This window comes from Solanum verrucosum, unplaced genomic scaffold (assembly GCF_900185275.1).
Source record: "Solanum verrucosum unplaced genomic scaffold, falcon-dt-bn FXZP01000228.1, whole genome shotgun sequence".
Classification (NCBI taxonomy): domain Eukaryota; kingdom Viridiplantae; phylum Streptophyta; class Magnoliopsida; order Solanales; family Solanaceae; genus Solanum; species Solanum verrucosum.
The window spans coordinates 1,074,902-1,098,336 of NW_026020210.1; the positions used below are offsets into that span (position 1 = coordinate 1,074,902).

The window sequence follows — 23,435 nt, forward strand, 5'->3', positions numbered from 1 at the left end:
GGAAGAATGAGTACTTCAAGCCTCATCTTTAAGTTGCATCAAGTCTACACTCCGACAATCCTTGAAGCAGGGGTATTTGTAGACATTAAATTTTTGTGGGACTTTACAAGACATATTCAATTCGAGTTGAGACTCTACAAGGTGTGTTCAATTCCAATTAGAATTATTGGAGGCTACTCAACCCTAAATCATGTTCACGCCACGCCTATATAAAGGGTACTATATTCCCTTGAAAAGGCATCTCAAATATTCTTGTAAAGAGATCAAAATCCCGAATATTCTGCAAATTCATGGAATATTCATAAAGATGTCAAATTTAAATCATTCTAGTTTGGGAAATACGTCACTAACAACCCTTGAATCATGGATAATCTAATGAGAGAAGAATCAAGGAAGGAACATAATTGTACCTGCAATATTTATTAATAAAATTAGGTTTCTTCATATTTTATTAGTGATTGCAATTTATTTTTCTGTTACTTTAAAATTTATTTAAAATTTGTTACAAACACTAATGATTTGAAGTGTCGTAAGTACTTAAAGTGATATCTTCTAGATGGACTAGAAGGACTCTAGTTATACTTAAGAAAGCTGACCGTTTTACACATAGGGTTATTTAACTAGAATTTCGTAAAAGCAACTAGATCAACATTATGACCTAAAATGGTAGTCCTCAAATTAATGAATGCCTTTTTCACAAGAGAATTCATTTAAATTCCTTGAGGCTTTATCTCTCGAACAATGTAATCAAAATTAACCTTCATTAAATCTCGAAATCTTCAAAAGATAGAGAAGAAATAAATTCTTTTAAATTTTACTTTCCACAATTGTTATACAAAAAATAAGGACCATTTATTCTTACAACTAGTTAAGAGTAATATTCACACCATATTGTATGTGAGATTCAACTCTAACCTTACTAGGTTCTATATTTGAACAACGAAAATACAATTTGAGTGTACCAAAAAACATGAATTTATATGAACCCGAATAATTCCCCTTAATACACCCCTGAGTTATTATTCAGACAACTAATTGTTAGTATTTCGTAGGACTGCGACTCCTTCAAATGTTTAATGGCTATAAGACTTTTGCAACTTACAGTGTTATGCATGTCACAATACTTTTTTATCTGGGGCTATAAAAAACTATCATTAAGAGGTAAACTTAATATGAACGGAATCAAATCAAATTGTTTCTATATTTAGAAAGCTGCCCTTTTTTATCTGTTTTTTTTTAAATTAAAAAAATGTTGTCACGTAAAATTAAAATTTAGAGAATAGTAGTTTATATTTAGTTATTTACAATTCTTATTGCAATACAAATACTTTTCAATACAAGAAAGCTATATATATTGCCTACTGGTGATAAACATTCTTTCATACTATAAAATGAAACCATAATAAATAGCCTCATTCATCATGTCTCACCAATTTCTTCAGCTTCATCACTGAGCCAATTTCCCACCTAAATATAGTTCTACTTAGCTTATTCTGTTTCACAGTCAATTCAAAATACATGTACAACTGCTCCACTGCCTACTTCAACATCTGCACAACTTGGATGACAAAATAAACCAAAGGGGAAAAAGAATTAATAATGAAAAACACAACAGAAGTAGCCTAATGCATCGCACTGGAAATTACTGCATTTTGTAGAAATGACATGCATGAAGCCATGTTGTACTTGATATATAATTCCTAACCTCTGAGATCCGTGGAGAAAAAGCACCACTGCTCTGGATCTTTCATTTCAAAAGCCTTATCAGAATTTCTGCTGGCAGAATGAAGCTAAGGATTGAACAAGCTCTAGCACTTCCGTATAACTCCAAATTTCATTCTTGAAGATAAAATATTCTTACTGGGATGCAATATTAAGTTGTCTACCTCAGTTTGATCTTTGTTGTGGTGCTATCCTATTGCAACTTTCAGCAGGGCAATGATCTCCACATCATCGAGAGCTGATTCCTGGACAAGGTGGAAAGGAGTCTTGCCTTCCTTATCAACAGCTTGTGGATCGGCCCCCCTATTTGCAAGAAATCATATTGGTTAAACAACATAGACAGAAGTTATACAACTTATTACAAAAGTAAGCTCTCAATTTCAGCAGCATTATGAAAATGATTAAAATTGTCTCTTCTCAATTTCAGTGGCATTACTAATCTTCAACATTACTTCATTGATTAATATAAGAACTAACTATGTTATCATTTCAAAACGTCAATTCTCCTCTAAATCTGAGGCCACGAAAAGTTGAAAGAGTACAGGAGTACCAATCAGTAGAATGTTTTGATTCAAGATATACAACTTGAATGCCATTCATCTTTACAAAGAGCATAATCCTCTAGCCAAGTCAAGGGATAGAGCTTGTCTGTTAAGTCGGCTCCTGTTCTGCTATCTGATGAAGTAAAACAGTATTCAACTACCATTTCTTGGGCCTTAATCAGATTCATTGGAGCAGTTTTGAAATTTGAGAGCAGATTTATTATATTCTAGCTTGGTATGAAAATTTGTGTGTGGTAAAACTGTTAAATATACTCTATAATTCCTGGAGGATAGGTTTAAGTTCCTCATCTTGTACTACACTGAACACAAACCTTTTAAGTTTATCCTTTGTAAAACTAAATATAACAAAGCATTAACATCAATAAACAGTTCTTTGGTTTTACACAGTGAAAGGCAAATTCTATAGAATAGTTCTGAGACCATCAGTGTTATACAGATGTTAACATGGATGCATGGTCTACGAGTTTAGACAAGATTAGAAATGGTCACATACAACAGAAGGTGCAAGGTAAGAAATGTAGATGAAAAAATGAAAGAAGGTAGCTTAAGATTGTCAGGTCATATTCTTAGTAGACCTCCAAATGCATTAGTATGTAGGTGGAACACCATAATGATTGAAGGTGTTAAAAGAAACTAAGGTAGATCTAATATCAGGAGGATGAAATTTGTCTCAAAAGACCTATAATTTCTCGAGATCAATGCAGATTTAGCAAGAGAAGAATACAATGGAAGCAAGTATCATATATAGGTGATGTCAACCAATATGGATCAAGGCCAATCCTTATTGACACACTTACATTAACCTGGTATTCCACACGAGTCTTTTAAGTTGGCTTAGAGATATATGACAGTGTAAGGATACACATAGAGAAGCCTGACTTAATTAGTCTAATCATATACATATATTGAATAGTGGAATGAAACATGTGCAAATGGGGTAGGAAGAGGACTCATATAGCCGACCCCAATTAGTTAGGATTGAGGCACAGTTGCTGTTTGTTTGCTTGTTTATAAAGTCTTTCCCACGTGGGGCTGGAATCATTACAGTTGAGTGATTGATCTAAGGAACATTCAATAATTCCAAACTCCTTTGAGATATATGAATGTTAAGCATTAAACACCTTTATAGAAAGTCAATAATTTCCCTCTGATTCTGAAAAGCATGAACGTCATTGTTGTGCATGGAAATTCAGCTGGAGATTGATGATCATGCACTGATACAGCTTTGATCTAACTAGTTCTCTGTCCTAAAACCAATTAAAAGTGCAGAAGCTACCCATGCTGCTTTATAGGATTCCCTTTAATATGCTTGTATTTAAATTTCAATTACTACTTGGCTTCAATTTCTGTAGTTATTTTATTATCTTCTGCTATTCTATTATTTAGCATCAATTTGCAAATGTGGCTTTTGTATGTCTCTCTCACACACAACTGCATGTTGCCAATAATTACTAGTTTACTACGACCAATAAGATATGTGGCATTATCCAGTAAAAGCACCTCTTCCTCTGCTAGATCTGAATGTAAGCACAATAACTGTGGACCTCCCAATGGTTTAAACTATATAAATATACAGGACATGTTAACCTATATTGTGAAGCTCCTTAGAAACTTTTATCCAAATGCACATGCCGGGCATCAGCCTTACAGAGAGAATTATATTACCGGACTGGATACAATTAAGAAACTAAGGAACTAGCACTGTTCTTAGAATCAAACCATTACCTTGAAAGTAATAGTTTGGCAATTTCAGTTCTTCCTCTTAAGAAACTATGATGCAGTGGGATCTGACCACGCAAATCACAAGCATTTATGTTAGCGCCATGCTGCAGAAGCAGCTCCACCATGCCAATATCAGCAGTTTGGCAGGCTAGGTGAAGCAGGGAACAGCCATCAAAAAATCCATCAGAGGAAAGGTCTGCACTTCCACGTCGTGGGTTCAAAGAGTTCGCACAATCACTGCCTAAGAAACCAAAGTGATAATCAGGGTTTGCATGTCAATGCAATCTCAATAATTCACTAGATAAAGACGTACCAAGTGATGCTTGCCCGTGAACTGCATTAACATCTGCTTGATAAACAACAATGAGACGGTATACAGTTTTCTTGTCATTTTTACGCACACCTTCCCACAACTGTTGTGCCACAGAAAGCAGATGCCTACTGTCTTCCACTTTGTGAACAAAAATTTTTTCTGCATACTGCAGCCATAAGAAGACTTAGCAAGCAAAGAAGAACGGTAAGGAGTTAAACCAGGTGAAGTATATTAAAGATGATTCTCATTAAGTATTGACAGAAGATGATGAAATCAAGGAGAGGTGGAGAGAATATTTTGATCAATTGTTCAACTCGAACCAAGAGAATAGCATTTTGGACCCCCACACATCTGTGAACAATAGAAACTTTAGCAGACTCATAAAATTACGCCGACAGTGGTAAAAGATGCCATGAAAGATATGAGGATGAGAAAAGCTTGTGGTCCAGATAGTATCCTATATAGGTTTGGAAGTGTCTTGAAGAGGTCGTGTAGAATGACTCACCAAGCTACTCAATGCTATACTAAGAAGTAGTAGGATGCCCGATGAGTGGAGGAAGAGTAACCCCAATTCCGATTTATAAGAAGATATTCAAGTTGTTTAAATTATCATGACATTAAACTCATGAGTCATACGATGGAACTCTGGGAAAGAGTGATAGAGCATAGACTAGAAACGTGATAAAGTAAAAGAGAATGAGTTTGCATTTATGCCCGGTAGATCTATAATAAGGCTATATATTCTTGCAAAGATTTATGAAAATCTAAATCGCCAAAGAATGAAATATCTACCCATTATGTTTATTGACATGAAGAAAGCATATGATAGAGTACCACAAAAAGTTCTTGGTGGATGATGGAGGAAAAAGGAATTCATATTAAATATATAAATGTCATAAAGGACAAGTTTGAAGGATCCATCACTCGCGAGAAAACAATAATAGGTGATACAAAAGTGTTTCCCATAATAGTAGGTTTACACCCAAGAATCACGTTGAGCCTCTACTTGTTTACCTTAGTTATGGAAGAACTAACCAACACAACAATTGTACTACTGTGAAATTTGACAGTTCAATCTAATAAACTTAAAGGCCATATAGCCTAGATTTTAAGAATTGTCTTACTTATTTGTATCACACTATCATCTTCTTCTTTTTTTTTATAATATATTAGTGCTTAAATATTTTGGAATTAATAAAATCTTCTTTGAAAAACTAGTCATTGCCAACTTTAAAAAACTTTAAAAAGTTTGAAGTTTTAAAATTTCTGTCCATTTACTATATTTATGTATCACACTATCATCTTTTTTCTAATTGCGTATAGACAGACTCATAGTCAATACGACAGCGAAGTATCAACAAATCCAGTTAGACAAAGGATAGAGATTCAACACCCAAGCTAAGCTTGGAAGGGCGAAACACCGATTTCAGACTGTGGAGAAACAACCTATGATTACAACTTAATACGTACCAGACTTTCATCAATCATAACTCAATTCCCATCTTCTCTAATGGGAATTCTAATCCCGAATAACTAAATAGCACCAGTGAGGATGCTCATGCCCTGTCCCTTCTACTTATCTTTCACTACTTCCCTAGGACACATGACTTATCACGATACCTATGGATCAACTCACGATGTCACCGTCGCTGATGTTCGTTAAGCAGGCCACAAACCCATCACAGCACATGGAGTTTAAGACCTATGCACGGTTGCTCACATGGGCAGAATGTGCAGTGCCAGTTCACTGATCAGGTGCGGCAGCCGTATAGCAGAAGGCTCATGAGTTACGGTATGATGTAGAAGTGGGAGAGAATAAGTATTGATAGAATGCCTACATAATTAGTGAGTCAACAGGAGGAGCATAATGTGCAATATCCACCAATCTGGTGACAGTAACGGCTAATCAAATGACTGAACTGGAGGGATAAACCAAAATATCAACTAAAGTTTAAACAAATACTTCTTCCATTTTAACATAAGAGGCAAAGTTTGAATAACACAGAGTTCAACAAAGAAATGAACACTTTTGAGACTAGTGGTAAAGAACATTCCGTAGCATTTGTGTGGCTATAAGACTTTGGAACTTGTCGTAAGCATTCCACAACATTTGTGGCTATAAAAGCTTGTTGTTAGAGATAAGTGAGAAGTTAAGGTTAATGTTTCCGAATCTAGAAAGATGTCATTCTTTCTGGAATGGACAAGAAAGAAATATTGCCATGGAACAGAAGTATTATATAAGATGTGAAGCTATTCCTTTAAGACAGAGAAGCGGCTTACAGAACATGTTAGCTATTTTTAGTGGTACCTTTCCATGGATGAACTTCTCCTTCACTGAAATATGATCATCCTCACTCGGTTTGCAAGAAAACTGCTTGTGTTTATGGGACTCCATAAACCTAGACCAATCAGTTGACACTTTTCAATAAAGAACAATAACGAAAATAATTCACATTGTAATGAATTTTTCAAAGTTACCGCATCGGTATTTCATCTGCCTGAAAATTTCTTCTTGGATGCAACAAACCCTCCCAAATAGAATTCACGAACACATTACCAAGTGCTTGGAATAAGATTATGACAGAAGGCTCCCACACTTTAACATCAAGTGCCAAGGATCTTACCTAAATACAAAGTTGCAGTGGAGCTGTAAGAAACACTTCAACTTTTGTGTAATCATACAAAAAAGCAATGTTCTGAGCAAGTCCAGTGCATAATGAAGCAGTGTAACTGTGTAAGTATAGTCCATCCAAACTAGAAAAGGGGAATGGATAAAGGACTTTGCAATCCAGCTTACTTTAGGTTTTTTCCTTTAGATACTCCAAAATTTACAGAATATGACTAAGCTCTTTCTTTTTTTCCACTTTCAATTACCTGTCTCAATCTTTCCAATAATCACCATTTATATTAAAATTAAAGGCCATGTAGATCTGGACTTTTTATGAAGCTAAGGGCAACTGGTCGGAACATTATTCCTTGGAAATGTATAAAGTTTTGGAGAATAGAGAAAGAAACAATATATAGAAAAAATCTCAAATATGTTAAACTAGGGAACAGTAGAACAATGACCATTAACCTAGGAATGATCAAGTGGACAACCCCTTCCATAAGTTGAAATATAATGAGATTGAATATAATTGTATAAACTATAGTATCTTAACAATCATATCCTACTCTCACCTAACCTTTAGCCTGTCTAGGTACTTCAAAAATTTAAGTAGCAATAGGAGTTCCTAACATGTGGCTGGAGCTAGAACTTCCGGCGGCATGGGAGGCGCATGACGAGGTCTTTAATGGAGCTGCTGACTGGGGTTTAGTCGTCCGAGGTAGAGGAAGCTTGTGGCAGAGTTGTTATTTCAGAAAACTGACTAAAAGGGTCTCTGAGTAACGGAACAACCACGAAGAGGGAGAAAAAATTTGATCTCTTTGATATGAACAGGACCCTAGAGTTGCAAAGGGAGATAAGTCAGCTCAAAAAGGCAGCAACGGCTATGATATATGAAGATTTCAAGAAGAAGAAAAAGCTTCTATATATTTCTTGATGAATTTACATCCCAATAGAATGAGTACTTATACAATGAGTCTTTGAACTAAATAAGAAAATACAATACTTCTTGACAAGGAGGAAAGGCAATATAACACAATCAATACTTATAATTACAATGCCAATCTACTCCTATAATTAAGTTAGGAAATTGCTAATCAATCAATCAACAATTATTGAATAGAAACACTACACAAACACATAATCTGATAATGCATATCAGGAAACATGTGGGGTTTAACATGAAGGCGGGTACTCTCACTAGGGAGAAGTTTAGTAAGGCTTCCTGCCTCAAACATAAGACAAAGTAGAGAAAAATTAAAAGTAGGATTATACTACAAAAGTAAGAAGCTTAGTTGTACAAGGAAGAAAGTTGACTTGCCTTTGATATATGTACACCAAATTTACGGTGAATGCCAGAACATTCAATGCATATAAGAATACCAAGATTCAAAGAAGCCCAGTCTGGATCAGGAGCACCACAATCAGCACATTTATCATTCCCAGGTATCCTCTTCAGTGCATCAGTTGGTTTCTCTACTTTCATGCTCGGGAGGTGTGATGCACTTTTGGATTGGCGTATGGAACTCTTAGCAATGAAATCCCTCCCAGATGAGCACTCTTCAATTGTTCTTTGATCCTGACTCATGGGACTTCCTATGGACCTACTTTTGGTAGAGTGACTCATAGAGAAATGCTGACAACATGAACCAGTATCATTAGGAAACAACAAAATCGGAACTGGAGTAGCAATATCAATGTTAATATTTTACCCTTTCAGGTATCTGGGAACTCAGTAACGAGGTAATAACTCCTGTTATTTTTTCTATCCACACCAGTTGTTCTGCTGTGCTCTCTGCCTAAATGCCAAAAGATAAAACTTTACTGAGAACTGTTGACGACATATTATGTTGAAAACAAGTTCTCTCAATACAGCTCTTGCTTAGTTCACCTGCAAAGTATAACTCTTTGTTGGTGAAATTATTCTGAAGCAGAATCTCAAATCCGATTGCTCTGCATCTGCTTTTATTGTTGATGTCAGTAGGTTCACTGTGCGACGTGCAACAGGTTTTTCATCATGTACACCTCCATGATAATGTGAAGAGAGTGGATTGGAAGATCCTTGAAACTGCATCATCCACATTTGAGCAAGCATAAATAGTGACCAGAAGAACTTGCCAAATAAACATGGCATAATACAAAAATGTGTCATTTAACTTGAATTCGGCTGATATTTATGTCCTTCTAACTTTGGGTCTACACAAGTAGGAACTTAAAGTTGAACAAGTAGACACATTCATCCTATGTGGCAATTTGTGTCCTACTTGTTCAACTTTATACAACTTTAAGTGTCTACTTATGCACACGCAAAGTTGGAGGGCATAGATGATTGCCGAGATCAAGTTAAAGGGCACATATATGTAGTATACCAATAAACATTTTATTTAATAACTTACAGAGGACCTGCTCCTTAGCGTTCGATAATAGTACAACATTCCTCTGCTATCTAGAACAAAGAATCTTCTCTTCCAGTCACCTCTTAAATTGGAGGAACGCTTTGAGAGATACCCTTGTTTTATAGTTTCTACCTACACTATTGAAATCTTAGCTGTAGAAATAGTAATCAGAAGAGCTCTTGGAAGAAATAACAAGAATCTCAAAAACAGCACAGAATGGTACCCCCTCTGTCCCAATTAATATGACTCACTTTCCTTTTTAGTCGGTCCCAAAATGAATGACACATTTCTATATTTTGTAACAATTTAACTTTAAAATGCATGTTTTACCTTTAATGAGATGATTTATAGCCACACATATATCTATGACTTATTTTAGACCACAAGTTTCAAAAGTTCATCTTTATTTCTTAAATTTCGTGTCAAGTCAAACTACCTCATATAAATTGGGACGAAGGGAGTATTTGCTAATAGGGGTGAAGCCTCAAAGCATGTACCTTTCCTTCTGCAGCAGACTGCATTACTGCCTCTATCACTTTCTGGGAACTTCTGGAAGAATGTTGTGTGATTTCAGCAGTTGAAGAATTGTGAGGACTGTTTAATGACCGCCTGCTTTCTTGATCAACTTCCTTCTTATACTCTTGCATTTTTTCATTGAGAACTACCTGCTCATGTGTCGAACTTTCTCTAGCCCTTCGTGAAAAGGCCAGGACCTAGTATAACCACAGACCTCAAAACACATTAAAATAGGGACAAGTATTTGAAAGAAGTTATGTGGTTGCAAAATCAATTTAACAAAGATCAATTCATGCGATTTTAGTGTATGTGTTGGACCCTATTGAGTATTTAAAGAATCAAAGAAGTTATTTTTATATCTTTTTAATTTTTTGGAGAGAAAATAATAACATCCCTAGGTTTACAACATACCCGGTGAAATCTCACAACTGAGTCTAGAGAGGGTAGAATGTATGCAGACCTTACCATTACCTCATGGAGGTAGAGAGACTATTTCCGAAAGACCCTCGGCTCAAGTGCAACAAATCCCAGTATAAAGAAGGAGATAATGAAAAGAAAAGAATATAGCAAATGACAAGGAAATAGTGCAAAAGTCTACCAAAGAGGAGCCAAAACAATAAAATCATGTGATAATTGAAACACCATAAACAAATAATCAACAATGATAAAAATAAAGAAACAAGAACTACAATAATACAACTAGTACCATCGCAAACCCTAGCCACCCTAAGCAAGACAACACTACACTACCTTCTAACCTTATACCCTAATATGTGTCCTCCACACCCTCCTATCTAGGATCATATCCTCGATAACCTCAGGTTGTGTCATATCATGTCTTATCACCTCTCCCCAATACTTCTTTGGCCTACCTCTGCCTCTCCTCGTACCCTCTAGAATCAACCTCTCGCACCTCCTCACTAGTGCGTCTATGCAACCTTAGGTTTACTTAATTGGAATATATTAACCCTCAAACTTCTACAAGACCACATGAGATTCCCTGCACTACCAAATAGAGGAAATGCAAAAGAGGAAATGGTTTGATCAATTTGACTTTTTCACTTCAATATTTTTTGCAAATCCTCATCCTTGTTGAGGATGGTAAGAGAGTATAGGAAGAGCTTCAACCCTATAAGAAAAAAATATTTATTTCCTAGGACATCCATAACTTTATTCTAAACCTTTCATATACTCTTGTTTACACCAAAAATGAAACAAAACTATGCAATTCATCTTCATCTTCATCTTCTGAGTAGTGTTGCACCTGTTTTCAAAGCATCTCAGATTTCTTTCTTTCCACATGGACCACCAAATGCATGTTGGTATAGTTTTCCATCTTTCATTTTGACTATATAGGTTATGATAGCTACTCCAGACTTTAAGAGTCTATATAATCATCCTTGGCAAGTTGGCATCACCCAATTCAATCCTTTCATATTGATGATGGTTCTCCATAATTGGCTAGTAATCCTACAGTGAAAAAAGAGGCGACTAACTCTGCCTCCTCTCCACATAGAAAACATCTTGAACACAAATGGAAGCCCCTTTTCATGAGATTTTCCAGAGTCAACACCCCTTGTTTAGCAAGTAGCCAAGTAAAACATGAAACTTTATAAGGGATTTTTTTGTTTCCACATTAGCTTCCATGGCTGACAATCAATTCGATTGTTGAAAATATCGAATTTCTTATAAGCCTCCTTTACATTGAATCTGCCTTGCTTGTGATATGCCATACAAGACACTCTTCTAACACAGATGACCCTTTGAGTTGTCCAGAAATTTTGAAGAAATCTACTAATCTCTAGATCTCCCAGACATTCAGGAGCTCTCCATAGGTGTTTGTGCCATTCTGGTTGTCCAATTACCATTCATTTCATACTTTAACTTGATCACCTCTTTCCATAAAGTCTGCTCATCGGATGCAAGTCTCCAAAGTCATTTCATCAATGAGGCATTGATTATGGTTTTTTAGGTTCCTTATTCCCAGATCCCGTGCCTGTTCTATTAGTGCATCCCATATGACCAGGTGGATTTTTTTAGAGTCACTCTTGCCTTGCCAGAGATAATTCCTTCTCAAAACATCAAGCCTCTCAATAACACTATCAAGTAGAGGAAAGAGGGACATCATGAAAGTATACATGACATCCAAAACACTATTAATGAGAGATAATCTTCCCCCTAATGAAAGGTAATGGATCTTCCAATTCACTAGTCTTCTTTCACATTTTCTCTCCCAGCCCATTCCATATACCTATGGATCAGCTTTATGCTCCCAGGGGGGCAGGGGCATGCCCAAGTATAGAACTGGTGTTCGCCAACCCTCCCCACAAGAATCCTGGCCAATGAAGTTATATCAGTAGCCTCATTAACCGGATACAGTGAAATCCCACAAAGTGGGCTCTGAGTAGCGTAGAGTGTATGCAGACCTTACCACTGTCTCTCCTAGGTAGAGAGGTTGTTTCTGAAAGACCTTCGGCTCAAGCAAATCAAAGCAAATTGAGCCAATGTAGGAAGCTTTTATTCCAGTTAATGTGTAACCCAGAGATTGCTTCAAAGAGAACAGAGATCACCCTGAGTATCTTAAGTTGTTCTCTATTGTCATCACAAAAGACCAGCATATTATCGGCATACTGAAGGTGTGTAATCTCTATATCAGCCCCAACTCTATTTGATACGTTGAAGCCCTTAATCCAGAGTTTTTCTTGAGCAGTTTTCAGCATATCATCTAAGCCTTCTATTGCAATGATAAACAAGAAAGGAGACAAGATCTCTATGTGATGATAAGAACCCAATAGGGAATCCATTGATGAGAATAGAGAATTCCACAGTGCTTATGCAAAACTCATCCACCTTATCCATCTGCCACCAAAACATTTTTTTAGATGGGATCTCTAATAGGAAATTCCAATTAGGGTGATTGTATGCGCTTTGTATGCCCAATTTGCATAGAATACTTGGTACGCTGCTCCTGATTCTGGAGTCAACACACTCATTTTCCATGAGAATGACATCCATTATCTGTCTTCCTTTGATGAAAGCCAGTCGCGGGGTGTCCTCCAATTTGTACATTACCTTTTTAAATCTTTCGATCAACACATTGGAGATAATTTTTTACATATTACCAATTAGGCTGATGGACCAAAAATCTGTCAACACCCTGGCCCCACCTTTTTTGGAATCAAAGCCACATAGATATCACTGAAACTTTTCTAAAAAACCCACTAGCAATCACATCCTCCCCTACTACCTCCCAGCAATGAACATAAAAGTCCATGGTATAACCATCAGGGCCACAAGCTTCATCTCCAACACATAATTTTGCACAACTCCATATCTCCTAGTTGTTAAAGTCCCCCGGTAACATTAGGTATTCTTCCTGAAAGATTATGTGACCTTTCCTACATCCACCAGATGGTTTCCATGGTTCAGTTTTTGTATACAATCTCTGATAGAATTCAACCACTTCCTTTTTATACCTTCAGGATTCTTGACAGCTTCTCCTTCCACATTTAGATCATCAATATTATTGTGTATTCTGTGTGAATTAGCAGTTTTGAGGAAGAACTTAGTGTTATCATCCCCTCTCTTCAGCCAGGTAACCCTTGATATTTGCCTCCAGACCATCTCCTCATATTCTTCAATATTCTCAAACTATACTAATAATGCAACTTTTGAATGAATCTCTTCTTCGCTAAGAGACCTCAAGTCTTGAGTTTCTTCTAATTCTGCAAGTTTGTTGAGTATGTATCAATTTGTATTGGTAGATTTCCTTGAGAGGTTTTGCTCCATTCTCTCAGTTTGTCTTTAGAGCTCTCAACTTAAAAGCTAGGATGAAATTTCGTCTTCCTTCACAAGTCATGGAGTTCCACTATTCTTTGATTCTCTCTATAAATCCCTCAGTATGAAACCACCAGTTTTCATTTTTGAAATAAGACTACAGGTTCTTAGTTCCTACTTTGGACTATTAGGTGTGCCAGAAGTGTACGTAGTACTGATTGTTTGATGTTCCTGCAGAGGCAGATTACTAAGGCTCTAGGGGTGTCACGTTTCACCGGAAAAATTTACTAAATATGTATATATAATTAAAGGCAAAAGGAAACATATATCTTTAAAAAGTGACACTACATGACACTAAGGTTCTTGCAGCTTAGGTGGTTTGGCTCTTCAATTTCACTCCCTAGGTAGGGCGTTCAAATCTTTCTGGCGTTATTTGATATATTTTTGGTTCTCTATATTTTGAATACATTTGTTTTAAAAAAAGTTAACTCATGGAGAGCGTTATTTTGATTTTGAAAAAAAGAGAACTCATGGAGAACATGGTATGATATTTTTAATTTTTTTTTTTAGAAGAGGTGTAATAGTGTGCGTAAATTATCTTTTGTTTATATTTTGTTCTTTTTTTTAATATGGTGTTACATTATTTTATTTATTGTTTCTCATTTTTATAGGTGACACCGCAATCTGGAATGGCACTGGCTACAATGTCATGTCTATCTCCTTTCCTCCAAGTAAAACTGCCCCTATTAAGTGAGGGTCCAACAAACCCAGATCTTCTGTGAAATAGAAAATTCAGTCATTGCTCTTGCGATTATAGTGCACTTCTTCTTCTCAGAGGGACATCAAATAGTATTGAAATCTCCACAGACTACCCAGGGACCAGTGAAAAGTCCTCTACCTGACCCAACTTCCCACCATACTTCTTTTCTTTCCCCACTATCATTTGGTGCATAAATGCTTGTAACGAACCAAGTGAGTTCTTGGTTCTTTCTGGTGAACTTGCAAGATAAAGAATGGCTCCCACGCTACTTCTTCTCATGTCCATACTTTCCCATCCCATAATATTAGGATGCCACCTCTAGTTCCACAGGCTTTAAGTTGGCAGAATTTAGCCCATCTGTTTGCCCACAAGTCTTTAACAATGTTCTTGATGTCTCCTTCAATTTTGTTTTTTTGAAAGTAATATATATCAACTTTTCAAAAGTGAATTAGATCTTTATTAAACACGTCTTACTAGCTTGTTTTAGGCTCCTCACATTCCATGGCACAATATTAACAATCATTGATCACTTGATAGAGTGTATCCCCTTTGCTCCTTCTGCCATTACTTCTGAAAATTCTTCCACACTCCAGACTCTTCAGTTCTTTGGATCCCTTGACTGGTGGAGTTGTTTTCATTTTTGCCTCTTCCTTTTTCAAATTAGTTTTTCTCATACAGTCAATCTTCATGAATAACGACATTGCTTCCTCCTTGCACCCCTTGATGTCTACACCAAACTCCTTGCCAAATTTAATGATATTCTGGTGGATCCAGAATGGAATGTCAGAATCTAGGTTTGTTCCTTCCTCTGGCTATGTTGACCTAGTGGCACAGTATCTTCAATTGTTGTCAAACTCGAGTTACCTTTTCACTTCTCTGTAAGGTGAGTTCTTGCATGTGAGTATTTTCCAAAGATAGGGAGATTTCGGAGATTTCTAGGTTCTTTTCTACCACCTTTGACTCTTCTTTTGCATCCCACTCTTCTTCTTCATTTATCTTTTGCTCTGCTCAACTTCTTTTCCTACTTCATAGCTAACTGGCGCAATGGTTTGGACAGGGATGGTGTTATTTGCCTCTAATTAAGCTTCAAAAGGATCAGTCGTGTTACAGAAACTAAACTATTAGATTAGGCCAGTAAATCTGGGCCTAATTTTTTCCTTCTACAAACTGACCTAGGCCTTTCTTGTGGGATACTAAACAAACCTCAGGCTCACGAACAGAAGCACATGTTAGCATAGTTGGCATTTTTTAAAAATAGCCTGGTCATTTGTAAATTAGTTTGTTTTTCTTGTGGTCTAATATGAAATCAATATGCATGTGTGCAATGTATTCCATGGTTATTATACCTATTTATTTTATGGAATTAAAAACTCACAATGAGTGTCTCTAATAGATTGAAGAACATATAATTTAAAAAGTTTGAAGGAGGAGATCTATAAGAGATGTCACTCATGATTTCATGAAACTGAACACAACAATTTAGTTTAATGAAGGTGCACCAGTTACCGTCATTGAAAAGGAGAGTACACATTATGTTCTTCAATCTAAAAAGGTGGAATGCCCTCATTGAAAAAGGAGAGTACACAAACATTATATCACAACTAGTATGAAAACTAGATAATAACCTGATTGATATAAGGCTCCATCTGATGCAACAGTTCATACCCCTGTAAACGACATAGTATCTCAGATTCAGACATGATGCACTCCATAATATGAACAAGACCTGTTTGACACTCGAAAGAAAACAGAACATGACCTGTTTGAAATACTGAAGATGAGCATCCATTGTCAAGCTAACTGATTCCAAGAATTCATACTTCTTCTTGGCCTCAACGGAAGAAAGAGCTCCAACCTGATCTTATGTTTGATGTATTGCAAATATTATATCATTGCTATTTGTCATTGAATCACTATTCAATTACTGAGTCCCTAAAAATATATATAGATATTTGTATATGTGTGTGTTTGGTTTGTGGGGGGAGGGAGGGAATTGAATGATTGCAAATTAACTTAGTTTACCAGATTAAAGCGGGTATGCTCAAAAGTCGACCTTGCACAATGAAGTTCCTATAGCAGATCTCCACCAAATTAAAAATTTGACAAACTTTTAACAATATAACTACCTGATCAATCAACAACACAAATAGGGAAACTGATCTTCAATTATAAGAACGAATATGTGTGTACCTCTTCAATGGCTACAACTATATCCAGTTTAGTATTTTTCTTCAACGATAGAAACTTCTCGCGGACCTGAACAAAGGGAATTCTTACACAGTACAGGATGATTTTCATTTTTCAGTAGGTTGTAAACAAATATTAAGATATTTCTAAATGTTTAGACATGGAAGAAAGAAGTGGAAAAGCGATCCTCTTGTGCTGTATCCTGTAACCAAGGATATTAGGATCTTGAACATCATTGCAGAAAGCAAATATCCAAAGATCCATTTTCTTGAAAACCTCCATTATGAAAGGATAATTTACTAGATCAAATTCTCTAAATGTCTGATAATGAGGACAAAATGTCAACGTTAAAAAGGAAATCTTTTCTAACAAACAGCAAAACCAACTCTATTACTTTACACCCACTATCCTTTTAACAATGGTATTTTTGGGTGCTAGTTAAGTCTGTCATTTCAAAGGAAAAGATCATGTATCAAATTAGGCAACAATTACATTTAGTTTCAATTGGAAATCACTCTGTTATAAGATTTTGCATTTGCCAAATTGAATGGGTTATTATCACAAAAACACGCAAATCGAGACAAGACAAATATACAATGTGACTTAAGGAATGTTATATTCACCTGATCATAAGCTACATCAGCTTTGTCAAAACGCTTCCGAGCTTCCTGAAAGTTTTGGAAATCCATGCAACATCAAGCTAAAAGATGCATGTATCTATGTATTGTGCAAGGTAAGCGCGGGAGAAATGCAAAAGAAGATGTATAAAAATACTGGGGATTTATGGATGATATGGGGAAAATTTATGATTAGATCGGAATTGTAAAATATAGATTGAGTAAGAAACTAACTCGTTAAATGTTATAGGTAGGTCAAATGGATTCAATTCAACCCACTAATAATGAACTTCCATTCTAAATGCACTGTTCTAAATCACTTTTAAGCCATTATGTCGTTCAGTAAATAAAGAGATCTATTAACCAAGAAAAAGTGTGCAATAGCTCTGAAAAATGAAAATAATTTGTCTGTTAAAATTAGTATCCATTCAAAAAATAAACCTAATCATATATTGAGAAGTAGCCTGATGAAACTCCTTAAGGGACCCAAGAAGAAAATATATTCTAGAGTGACATCTAGTTATTGAGAAGGAATAATGCGCATCAAATTTAAAACAAATAAAGGTTGATATTTTACTTCTTTTTATATAACGGGACATGTTACATGCTCTATTCTAGATGATTCAGGTTTTCATCAAAAAAAGATTTTAAAAAATGTATGTATTTTTAATTAAATTCACTTTTATGCCAAAGTGCACCAGTAAATAAATAAGAAAGCCTATTAACCAAGAAAATGCAATGCCTCTGGAAAATGGAAATGCTTTGTCTGTTGAGACTAGTTGCTTGTTATTCATTTAAAACAAATCAGGAAAACAAAAACTCAAAAGTAGCCTAATGAAACTCCTTAAGAGACCCATTAAGCTAAAATCTTCTAGAGACAGCTAGTTATCGAGAATGAAAAAATGTCCTTCAAATTTAAGAAAATAAAGGTTGACTTCTTTACTTTTATTATAATGGGACTTTTTACACTCTATTCTAGATAACAAGTTTTCATTAAAATCCTTTTCTAAAATTGTATGTGTTTTCTGATTATATCAGGTAAAATGATTCAAAACAAGTAGGCCCCAACAAAAGATCTCTAGTGAGAGTAAAGAAAATTTCAATGGACTCAATTTTCTTATCAATGCCCTACTAGCCGTAGATAGAAGATTTGAAGCAATAGTTATGAGTGGTACCTTTACTTGATGATCAATGCTAGCCATATGTAGTAATCGATCATTTAATATTTGCTCTACCTAAGAAAAAAATTGACGATGTCAGTAGAAGATCGCAAGCAGACAATGATATTTCAGAAGTCACACAATAGTAACTTAGACCGTGTCACAAGAAAATGTAAGCTATACTTCAAAATTCTAGAATAGATAAATACACTTCTAAAGTCAGATTGACATACGAAAGTCAAAATACTTCAAGTAATGCAGCATATTAACCAAAAATTCATGCATAGAAATTTGGGAATTGAACATGACCTTGCAGGAAAGAAGACTCTAAACTACCACTAACATTTCGGTAAATAGCATAATAACTGCTACCTGTGATCGAAGAACTTCTTTGTATGTTCCAATTTCTCTCAGAGCGATAGCAAATTGTACCATATCAGGGCCTAAGAAGGCAAATTATGTGTATCAATATACAATGGCTGAGGAATCTGACACTAAATTCTTTGTTAGGTAGAAGTACAGCTTTCTGAGGGAAATGAATACTATGTTTGTAAGAAAAGTTAATTGAGCTTGATAAGGGTAGCAGAAGATGTAAATCTGTTCCATTCACCTTTTTATTTTTAGCCAATAACAGAGACACCAGAACTTGATTAAGATAGATTCATGACTTAGAATTTGAAAATCCATATACACTTTTTGTGGATAAGTAGTCCTAACAAAATACGTTTGATGAAAAATGTTGTTTCTGTTGGTCATAAGTGTACTCTAGATGATGCTTGTAATGATGTCTCCACAACTTCAAGCTCTGTAAGTATAAGATTAAACTTTCTCATGATGCTTGTGTTTATTTGTTCATGCTTAATGATGACCTCCCATGAATGTATTCAAAAGAACATATCAATTATATGACAAGTTGTCTGAAAAGATCAAGCGAAAACAGAACCTCCAAATGAAACAGCAACAGGATCATTGTGCCCTCCTCCAAAGGTTTCAAGAGAACTGGCAAAAGCTATGTTTTTATCATATGCTTCCCCAAGCCCTTCTCTATAAATTGAAAAAAGGAATGAATAAGTATTACAAACAGCACAATACTTGTCCAAGAGTTAAATAATTATTTGTGGAATAAAACCATACATCCTTGAAAGAAGATTGTATAACTATTTACACTAAGCATAGCAAATAATGGCACAACTTATCTTTTCTGCTCGTTAAGTGGAACACACTGCAATATTCATCCATAAGCATAAATAGTTAAAAGAGCCAAATGTAGAGAGATAGACACTTAGAAAAGGAAGTAAAAGATCACTTGCCAAAAAAAACAAGGAAAACCGTAACAACGAGGAACAGCATAGCATAAGTGAGGAAAGGATATAGAAGATAGAGGAAAAGCACTGTCAAATGAATACAGGCAGGATACGACCATAATATGCTTTGCAGGATAAATAGAAAAAAACATATGACAGTTATGCAATAGCTATTCACCTCATGTTATCAAAAATTATTTATAGAATGCAACATTGATATTACTATATAGTGTAACTGCATGAGACTTAACATTAACTAAATTTATTATGGAGAATATTTCAAAACTGTTAAAAGAAGATGGCTAACATACAGATTGATAAACATCAAGCATAATGGGAATCGTAGGAGATGATGAAGTGTGACTTTGGGATCAGACCTTCTCTATTGCACTTCACGACTATCCATTTTTTTTAAAAAAAATTATGGTCGTGGTGTCAGGATCAGTTTTTGCGCACCTCAATTAATTTCACGAGATATCTACCACCTCCCACAAGCAACAAGTACAAGGTAACTCTATCCACCAAGGGTAGGACAGAGTTTGCTGAAATTCGAACCTAAGACCTCGTGACTCTCAACCACTTCATTGATCACTAGGCCACACCCTTGGGTGACATGATTATCCATTTTCTTTTACTATATAATTGACCTATTTATTCTCCTCATCAATACCTAATCACAACAAAACCATCCACTCAGAAGAACCTCCATTCAGGTCATGTCCGGATATGGAAAATCCTTCCATTTTTTATTTTTTTTTAATGTAGTCCCTCAAGGTGTATGTGATCTTAAAATCTAAAGATTAAGAATGTGTTGTCAACAAAAAGCCATAAAATATGTGCGAAAAAGTAATAATATTTTTATGTGCGAAAAAGTTATAATATTTTTATTTGCTAGAGCTTTGATATCTAGTTTCTTGTTTTCATATACATGTCCTCCTCTTTTCCAATTGTTGTCCTCTTTCTCTGCTGATCCCTCTTTACATGGAATGACTTAATAATGAAGCGTTCCATGCAACATAAAATATGAAGACAATAGAGCAAGATGAAGAGACTTACGTGTACTTTCGGCATCCTTTATAAAACTTTAGACATTTATCCCTCAATGTTTCAGCATCTTCCTCAAAAGCTTGGATCTGTTCAACCAAGTACAAAACTAAGGACCCACACTTGTGGTCAGAGAAAAGTAAGTAAAGATTAGCATATTTCTTAGCCATGGAAAAGGCTTCCAAACTTCTGTTACAGAAGACACATCAAACTGCTACTATTACTTTTATAGTATGCACGACTTATTTTACGTAAAGGTGCTCACATGCTATTTTTCACATAGAATACCAATCCAATCTATCCCATGTATGTGTAAGTTTCTATTGCAGAGAATGTTACTATATATACTTACAACGATTCATGAGAAATAGCTGTTATTAGTTATATGTTAATTAATTAGTCTAGAATTTATCTAGAAGATCTTTCACACTGGACTAAGTGCACCCTAGTTGGCATCTAATCATAGACTATAAGCATAATACATTGCATTTGAACCTCGGACGATATGTTTTCATGCTGGTAACAAGGAAAACAAGTGTGCCAATCCGTCAAGATTTCTCAGTTATAAAGAAGAATATCCACTAATGCGAAGATCATCCTCGCAAACTTCTTGTTCTATACACTACAAATTCTTGAACCTTGGTTCCCTCTTCAAAAACACTTTAATTGTGATATAAACTTCTTATATCACATCAGAAAAAACAGTGTCAGCAAATGCACACCAACAAAGACAAGGCTCTCGATAGTATCCACTGCATCAGTTTTTGGAAAAGGTAAATCAATTTGTTTGATTAGCATCCAGTGATGCTCATTTATATGTACAGAGAGAGAGAAAAAAAAGCGTCCATTACATTGCCCAATCATAATTACATAACTTTCTCAACATACTATCCCTTAACTCGTAAACAGTTTAAACTAAAAAGGAAACAGAGAAGTGTCTACATAATTTAAGAACCAAACTATTTGTATTGATATTGACAAGCATAAACCTCAAAATGTCAAAAGTTTCCCCTAATAAAATAAGGCATAATACATAATTGTGCCCTTTAACTTGGCCTTATTTTATATTATTGTCATCCAACTTTGAGTGCGTACAAGTAGATAAAGTTGAACAAGTAGATACATGAATATTAAGTGGCATAATACACATAGAAATCCACGTATGACTCAAATTATCATGTAGGACGTGCGTATCTATTTGTTCAATTTTATACAAGTTTCAGTGTACATAAATATGAGTTGAGGCCAAGTTAAGGGACACATTTATGTATTAGGCGAGTACTCACCCTTCATCTACATCATATTGTAAACCTAAAAAAGCGTTCAATCAATCATTGATTACTGGATCATGAATTCATTAAGCACACTAAATCATCACTACCAAAGACAGCAACTGGCTGTATAAGTAGCAGTTTGGTACACACAATACGCTAAACTTTAAAAATTGAATCTTTTTTTAACCTGCTGACGAAACATGGGCGAATCATCAAGCCTGGCAAACATCATTCCACCCTGCATCTTAGCCAAACCAATATCACTTTATCTAACCACTGAAAAACTATACCCACTGTTAATTTCTTGACCAACATTCGAACTACAAATCAATCAAATACATGATTTTCCCAAAAAAAAATAAAAAAAATTAGACCCCTTGTATGATGATGTTGAATTCAAAATAATAGGAAGAGAGAGAAGGAAAGATTGAAAATAGAAAGTGAGATTAGTGTTTTGAGGAATGTTAACGAAAATGAAGGAGGCAAATTTTGGTGAGCAATTGGGGACCAATGTGCGATATTTCATGGTTGTCTTGTCACCCACATCACCATCTAAATCTTTCGGTCATCATTTGGGGGTTGGTTTTGATTTTTAATGCATTCAACTTCACAATATGAAACCCAATGCGCGCCTTGCGCATGCTTCGCTTTATTCAGTGTATTGGCTTCTCTACCATTTTCTTCTTTCCATCTACACAAATTTTCTAACATTGGAATTTGGAAATCATTTACCCCGAATTTTGGTTTAAAAATTAAACTCCTTATCCTATACAAAATCTATTTTATTTTTTAACCTTTATATTTATAGATTTTATTCAAGTTCATTAGTCTTATGAGTTATTGCAAATTAAAATGTTATATTTCTATTATTGTTATTTTAATATTGATACATTATGTACGTATGTATGAATGTATTATGTGCATACATTTTTAAGTTTTATTTTATCTTTAACCATAATATATTAATGGGCTTAAGTCATCAGCGGCCCCTTAAAGTTGTTCGCATAATTCACATAGGCATCTCAACTAAGGCTAGTACCTATTGAACACCTCTACTATCTTGAATTATACTACTCGAACATTTTTTGCTTATGTGGCATTTTGGGTGTCATTCACTAACAAGAAGCGCGTGAAAACATCAAATTTAACATTTTTTAAATTAAAAAATGTCTTTCTTCTCCATTGTAGCATCTGCCATGGAGCCATATACACCTCTCTTCTTCTTACTCATTTTTTTTTTGTTCTTTTAATTTCTCATTATTATCATCTTATATTTTTAGATCTGTTAGTATCATCATCATCACATCTATTTTTTCTCTTCTTTTGAGCAGCCACCACCGTCCACCGCCTCTACCATTATCCACTTGGTTATTTTTGTTTTTCAAATCTAGAATTGAATCTTGTCATATTGTTGATTTATGAAAGTAAGCAAGTTTATTAATTTACAATTTAACTCTTTGCCATATTAATGTTCT

General features: G+C 35.2%; 1 protein-coding gene across 4 annotated transcripts; it reads right to left on the reverse strand.

Annotated features, from left to right (window-relative positions):
- Positions 1 to 1,736: 1,736 nt before the first annotated feature.
- LOC125830391 (ADP-ribosylation factor GTPase-activating protein AGD3-like) lies at positions 1,737 to 22,327 on the reverse strand. 4 transcript variants are annotated; one of them, XM_049509575.1, is made up of 20 exons: positions 22,148 to 22,327; positions 20,699 to 20,775; positions 19,282 to 19,382; positions 18,711 to 18,781; positions 18,354 to 18,413; positions 17,185 to 17,229; positions 16,565 to 16,630; positions 16,397 to 16,444; positions 16,134 to 16,229; positions 16,000 to 16,041; positions 9,819 to 10,034; positions 9,322 to 9,453; positions 8,817 to 8,993; positions 8,638 to 8,724; positions 8,247 to 8,561; positions 6,799 to 6,944; positions 6,629 to 6,719; positions 4,321 to 4,486; positions 4,011 to 4,248; positions 1,737 to 2,025 (listed from the first exon to the last, which is right to left on the reverse strand). In XM_049509575.1, exons 1-20 carry the CDS (start codon positions 22,202 to 22,204, stop codon positions 1,911 to 1,913), a joined length of 2,346 nt encoding a protein of 781 aa, XP_049365532.1. In that variant the 5' UTR covers positions 22,205 to 22,327; the 3' UTR covers positions 1,737 to 1,910. The 4 variants fall into 4 exon arrangements, with proteins under 4 accessions (XP_049365532.1, XP_049365534.1, XP_049365535.1 ...); XM_049509577.1 differs by lacking the exon at positions 1,737 to 2,025 and having other exon boundaries at positions 4,010 to 4,244; XM_049509578.1 differs by lacking the exon at positions 1,737 to 2,025 and having other exon boundaries at positions 4,010 to 4,244; positions 4,321 to 4,503.
- Positions 22,328 to 23,435: the final 1,108 nt, after the last annotated feature.

Bases quoted from the DNA above. Each gene is read 5' to 3' on its own strand.
- LOC125830391 (XM_049509575.1), bottom strand. From the start codon at position 22,204: ATGCAGGGTGGAATGATGTTTGCCAGGCTTGATGATTCGCCCATGTTT. The intron at 17,230-18,353 runs GTACCACTCATA...CAAAACTTTCAG, and splicing joins GCATTGATCATCAAGTAAAG to GAAGCTCGGAAGCGTTTTGA. The intron at 16,631-17,184 runs GTGAATATAACA...CCCTTTGTTCAG, and splicing joins CTGATGTAGCTTATGATCAG to GTCCGCGAGAAGTTTCTATC.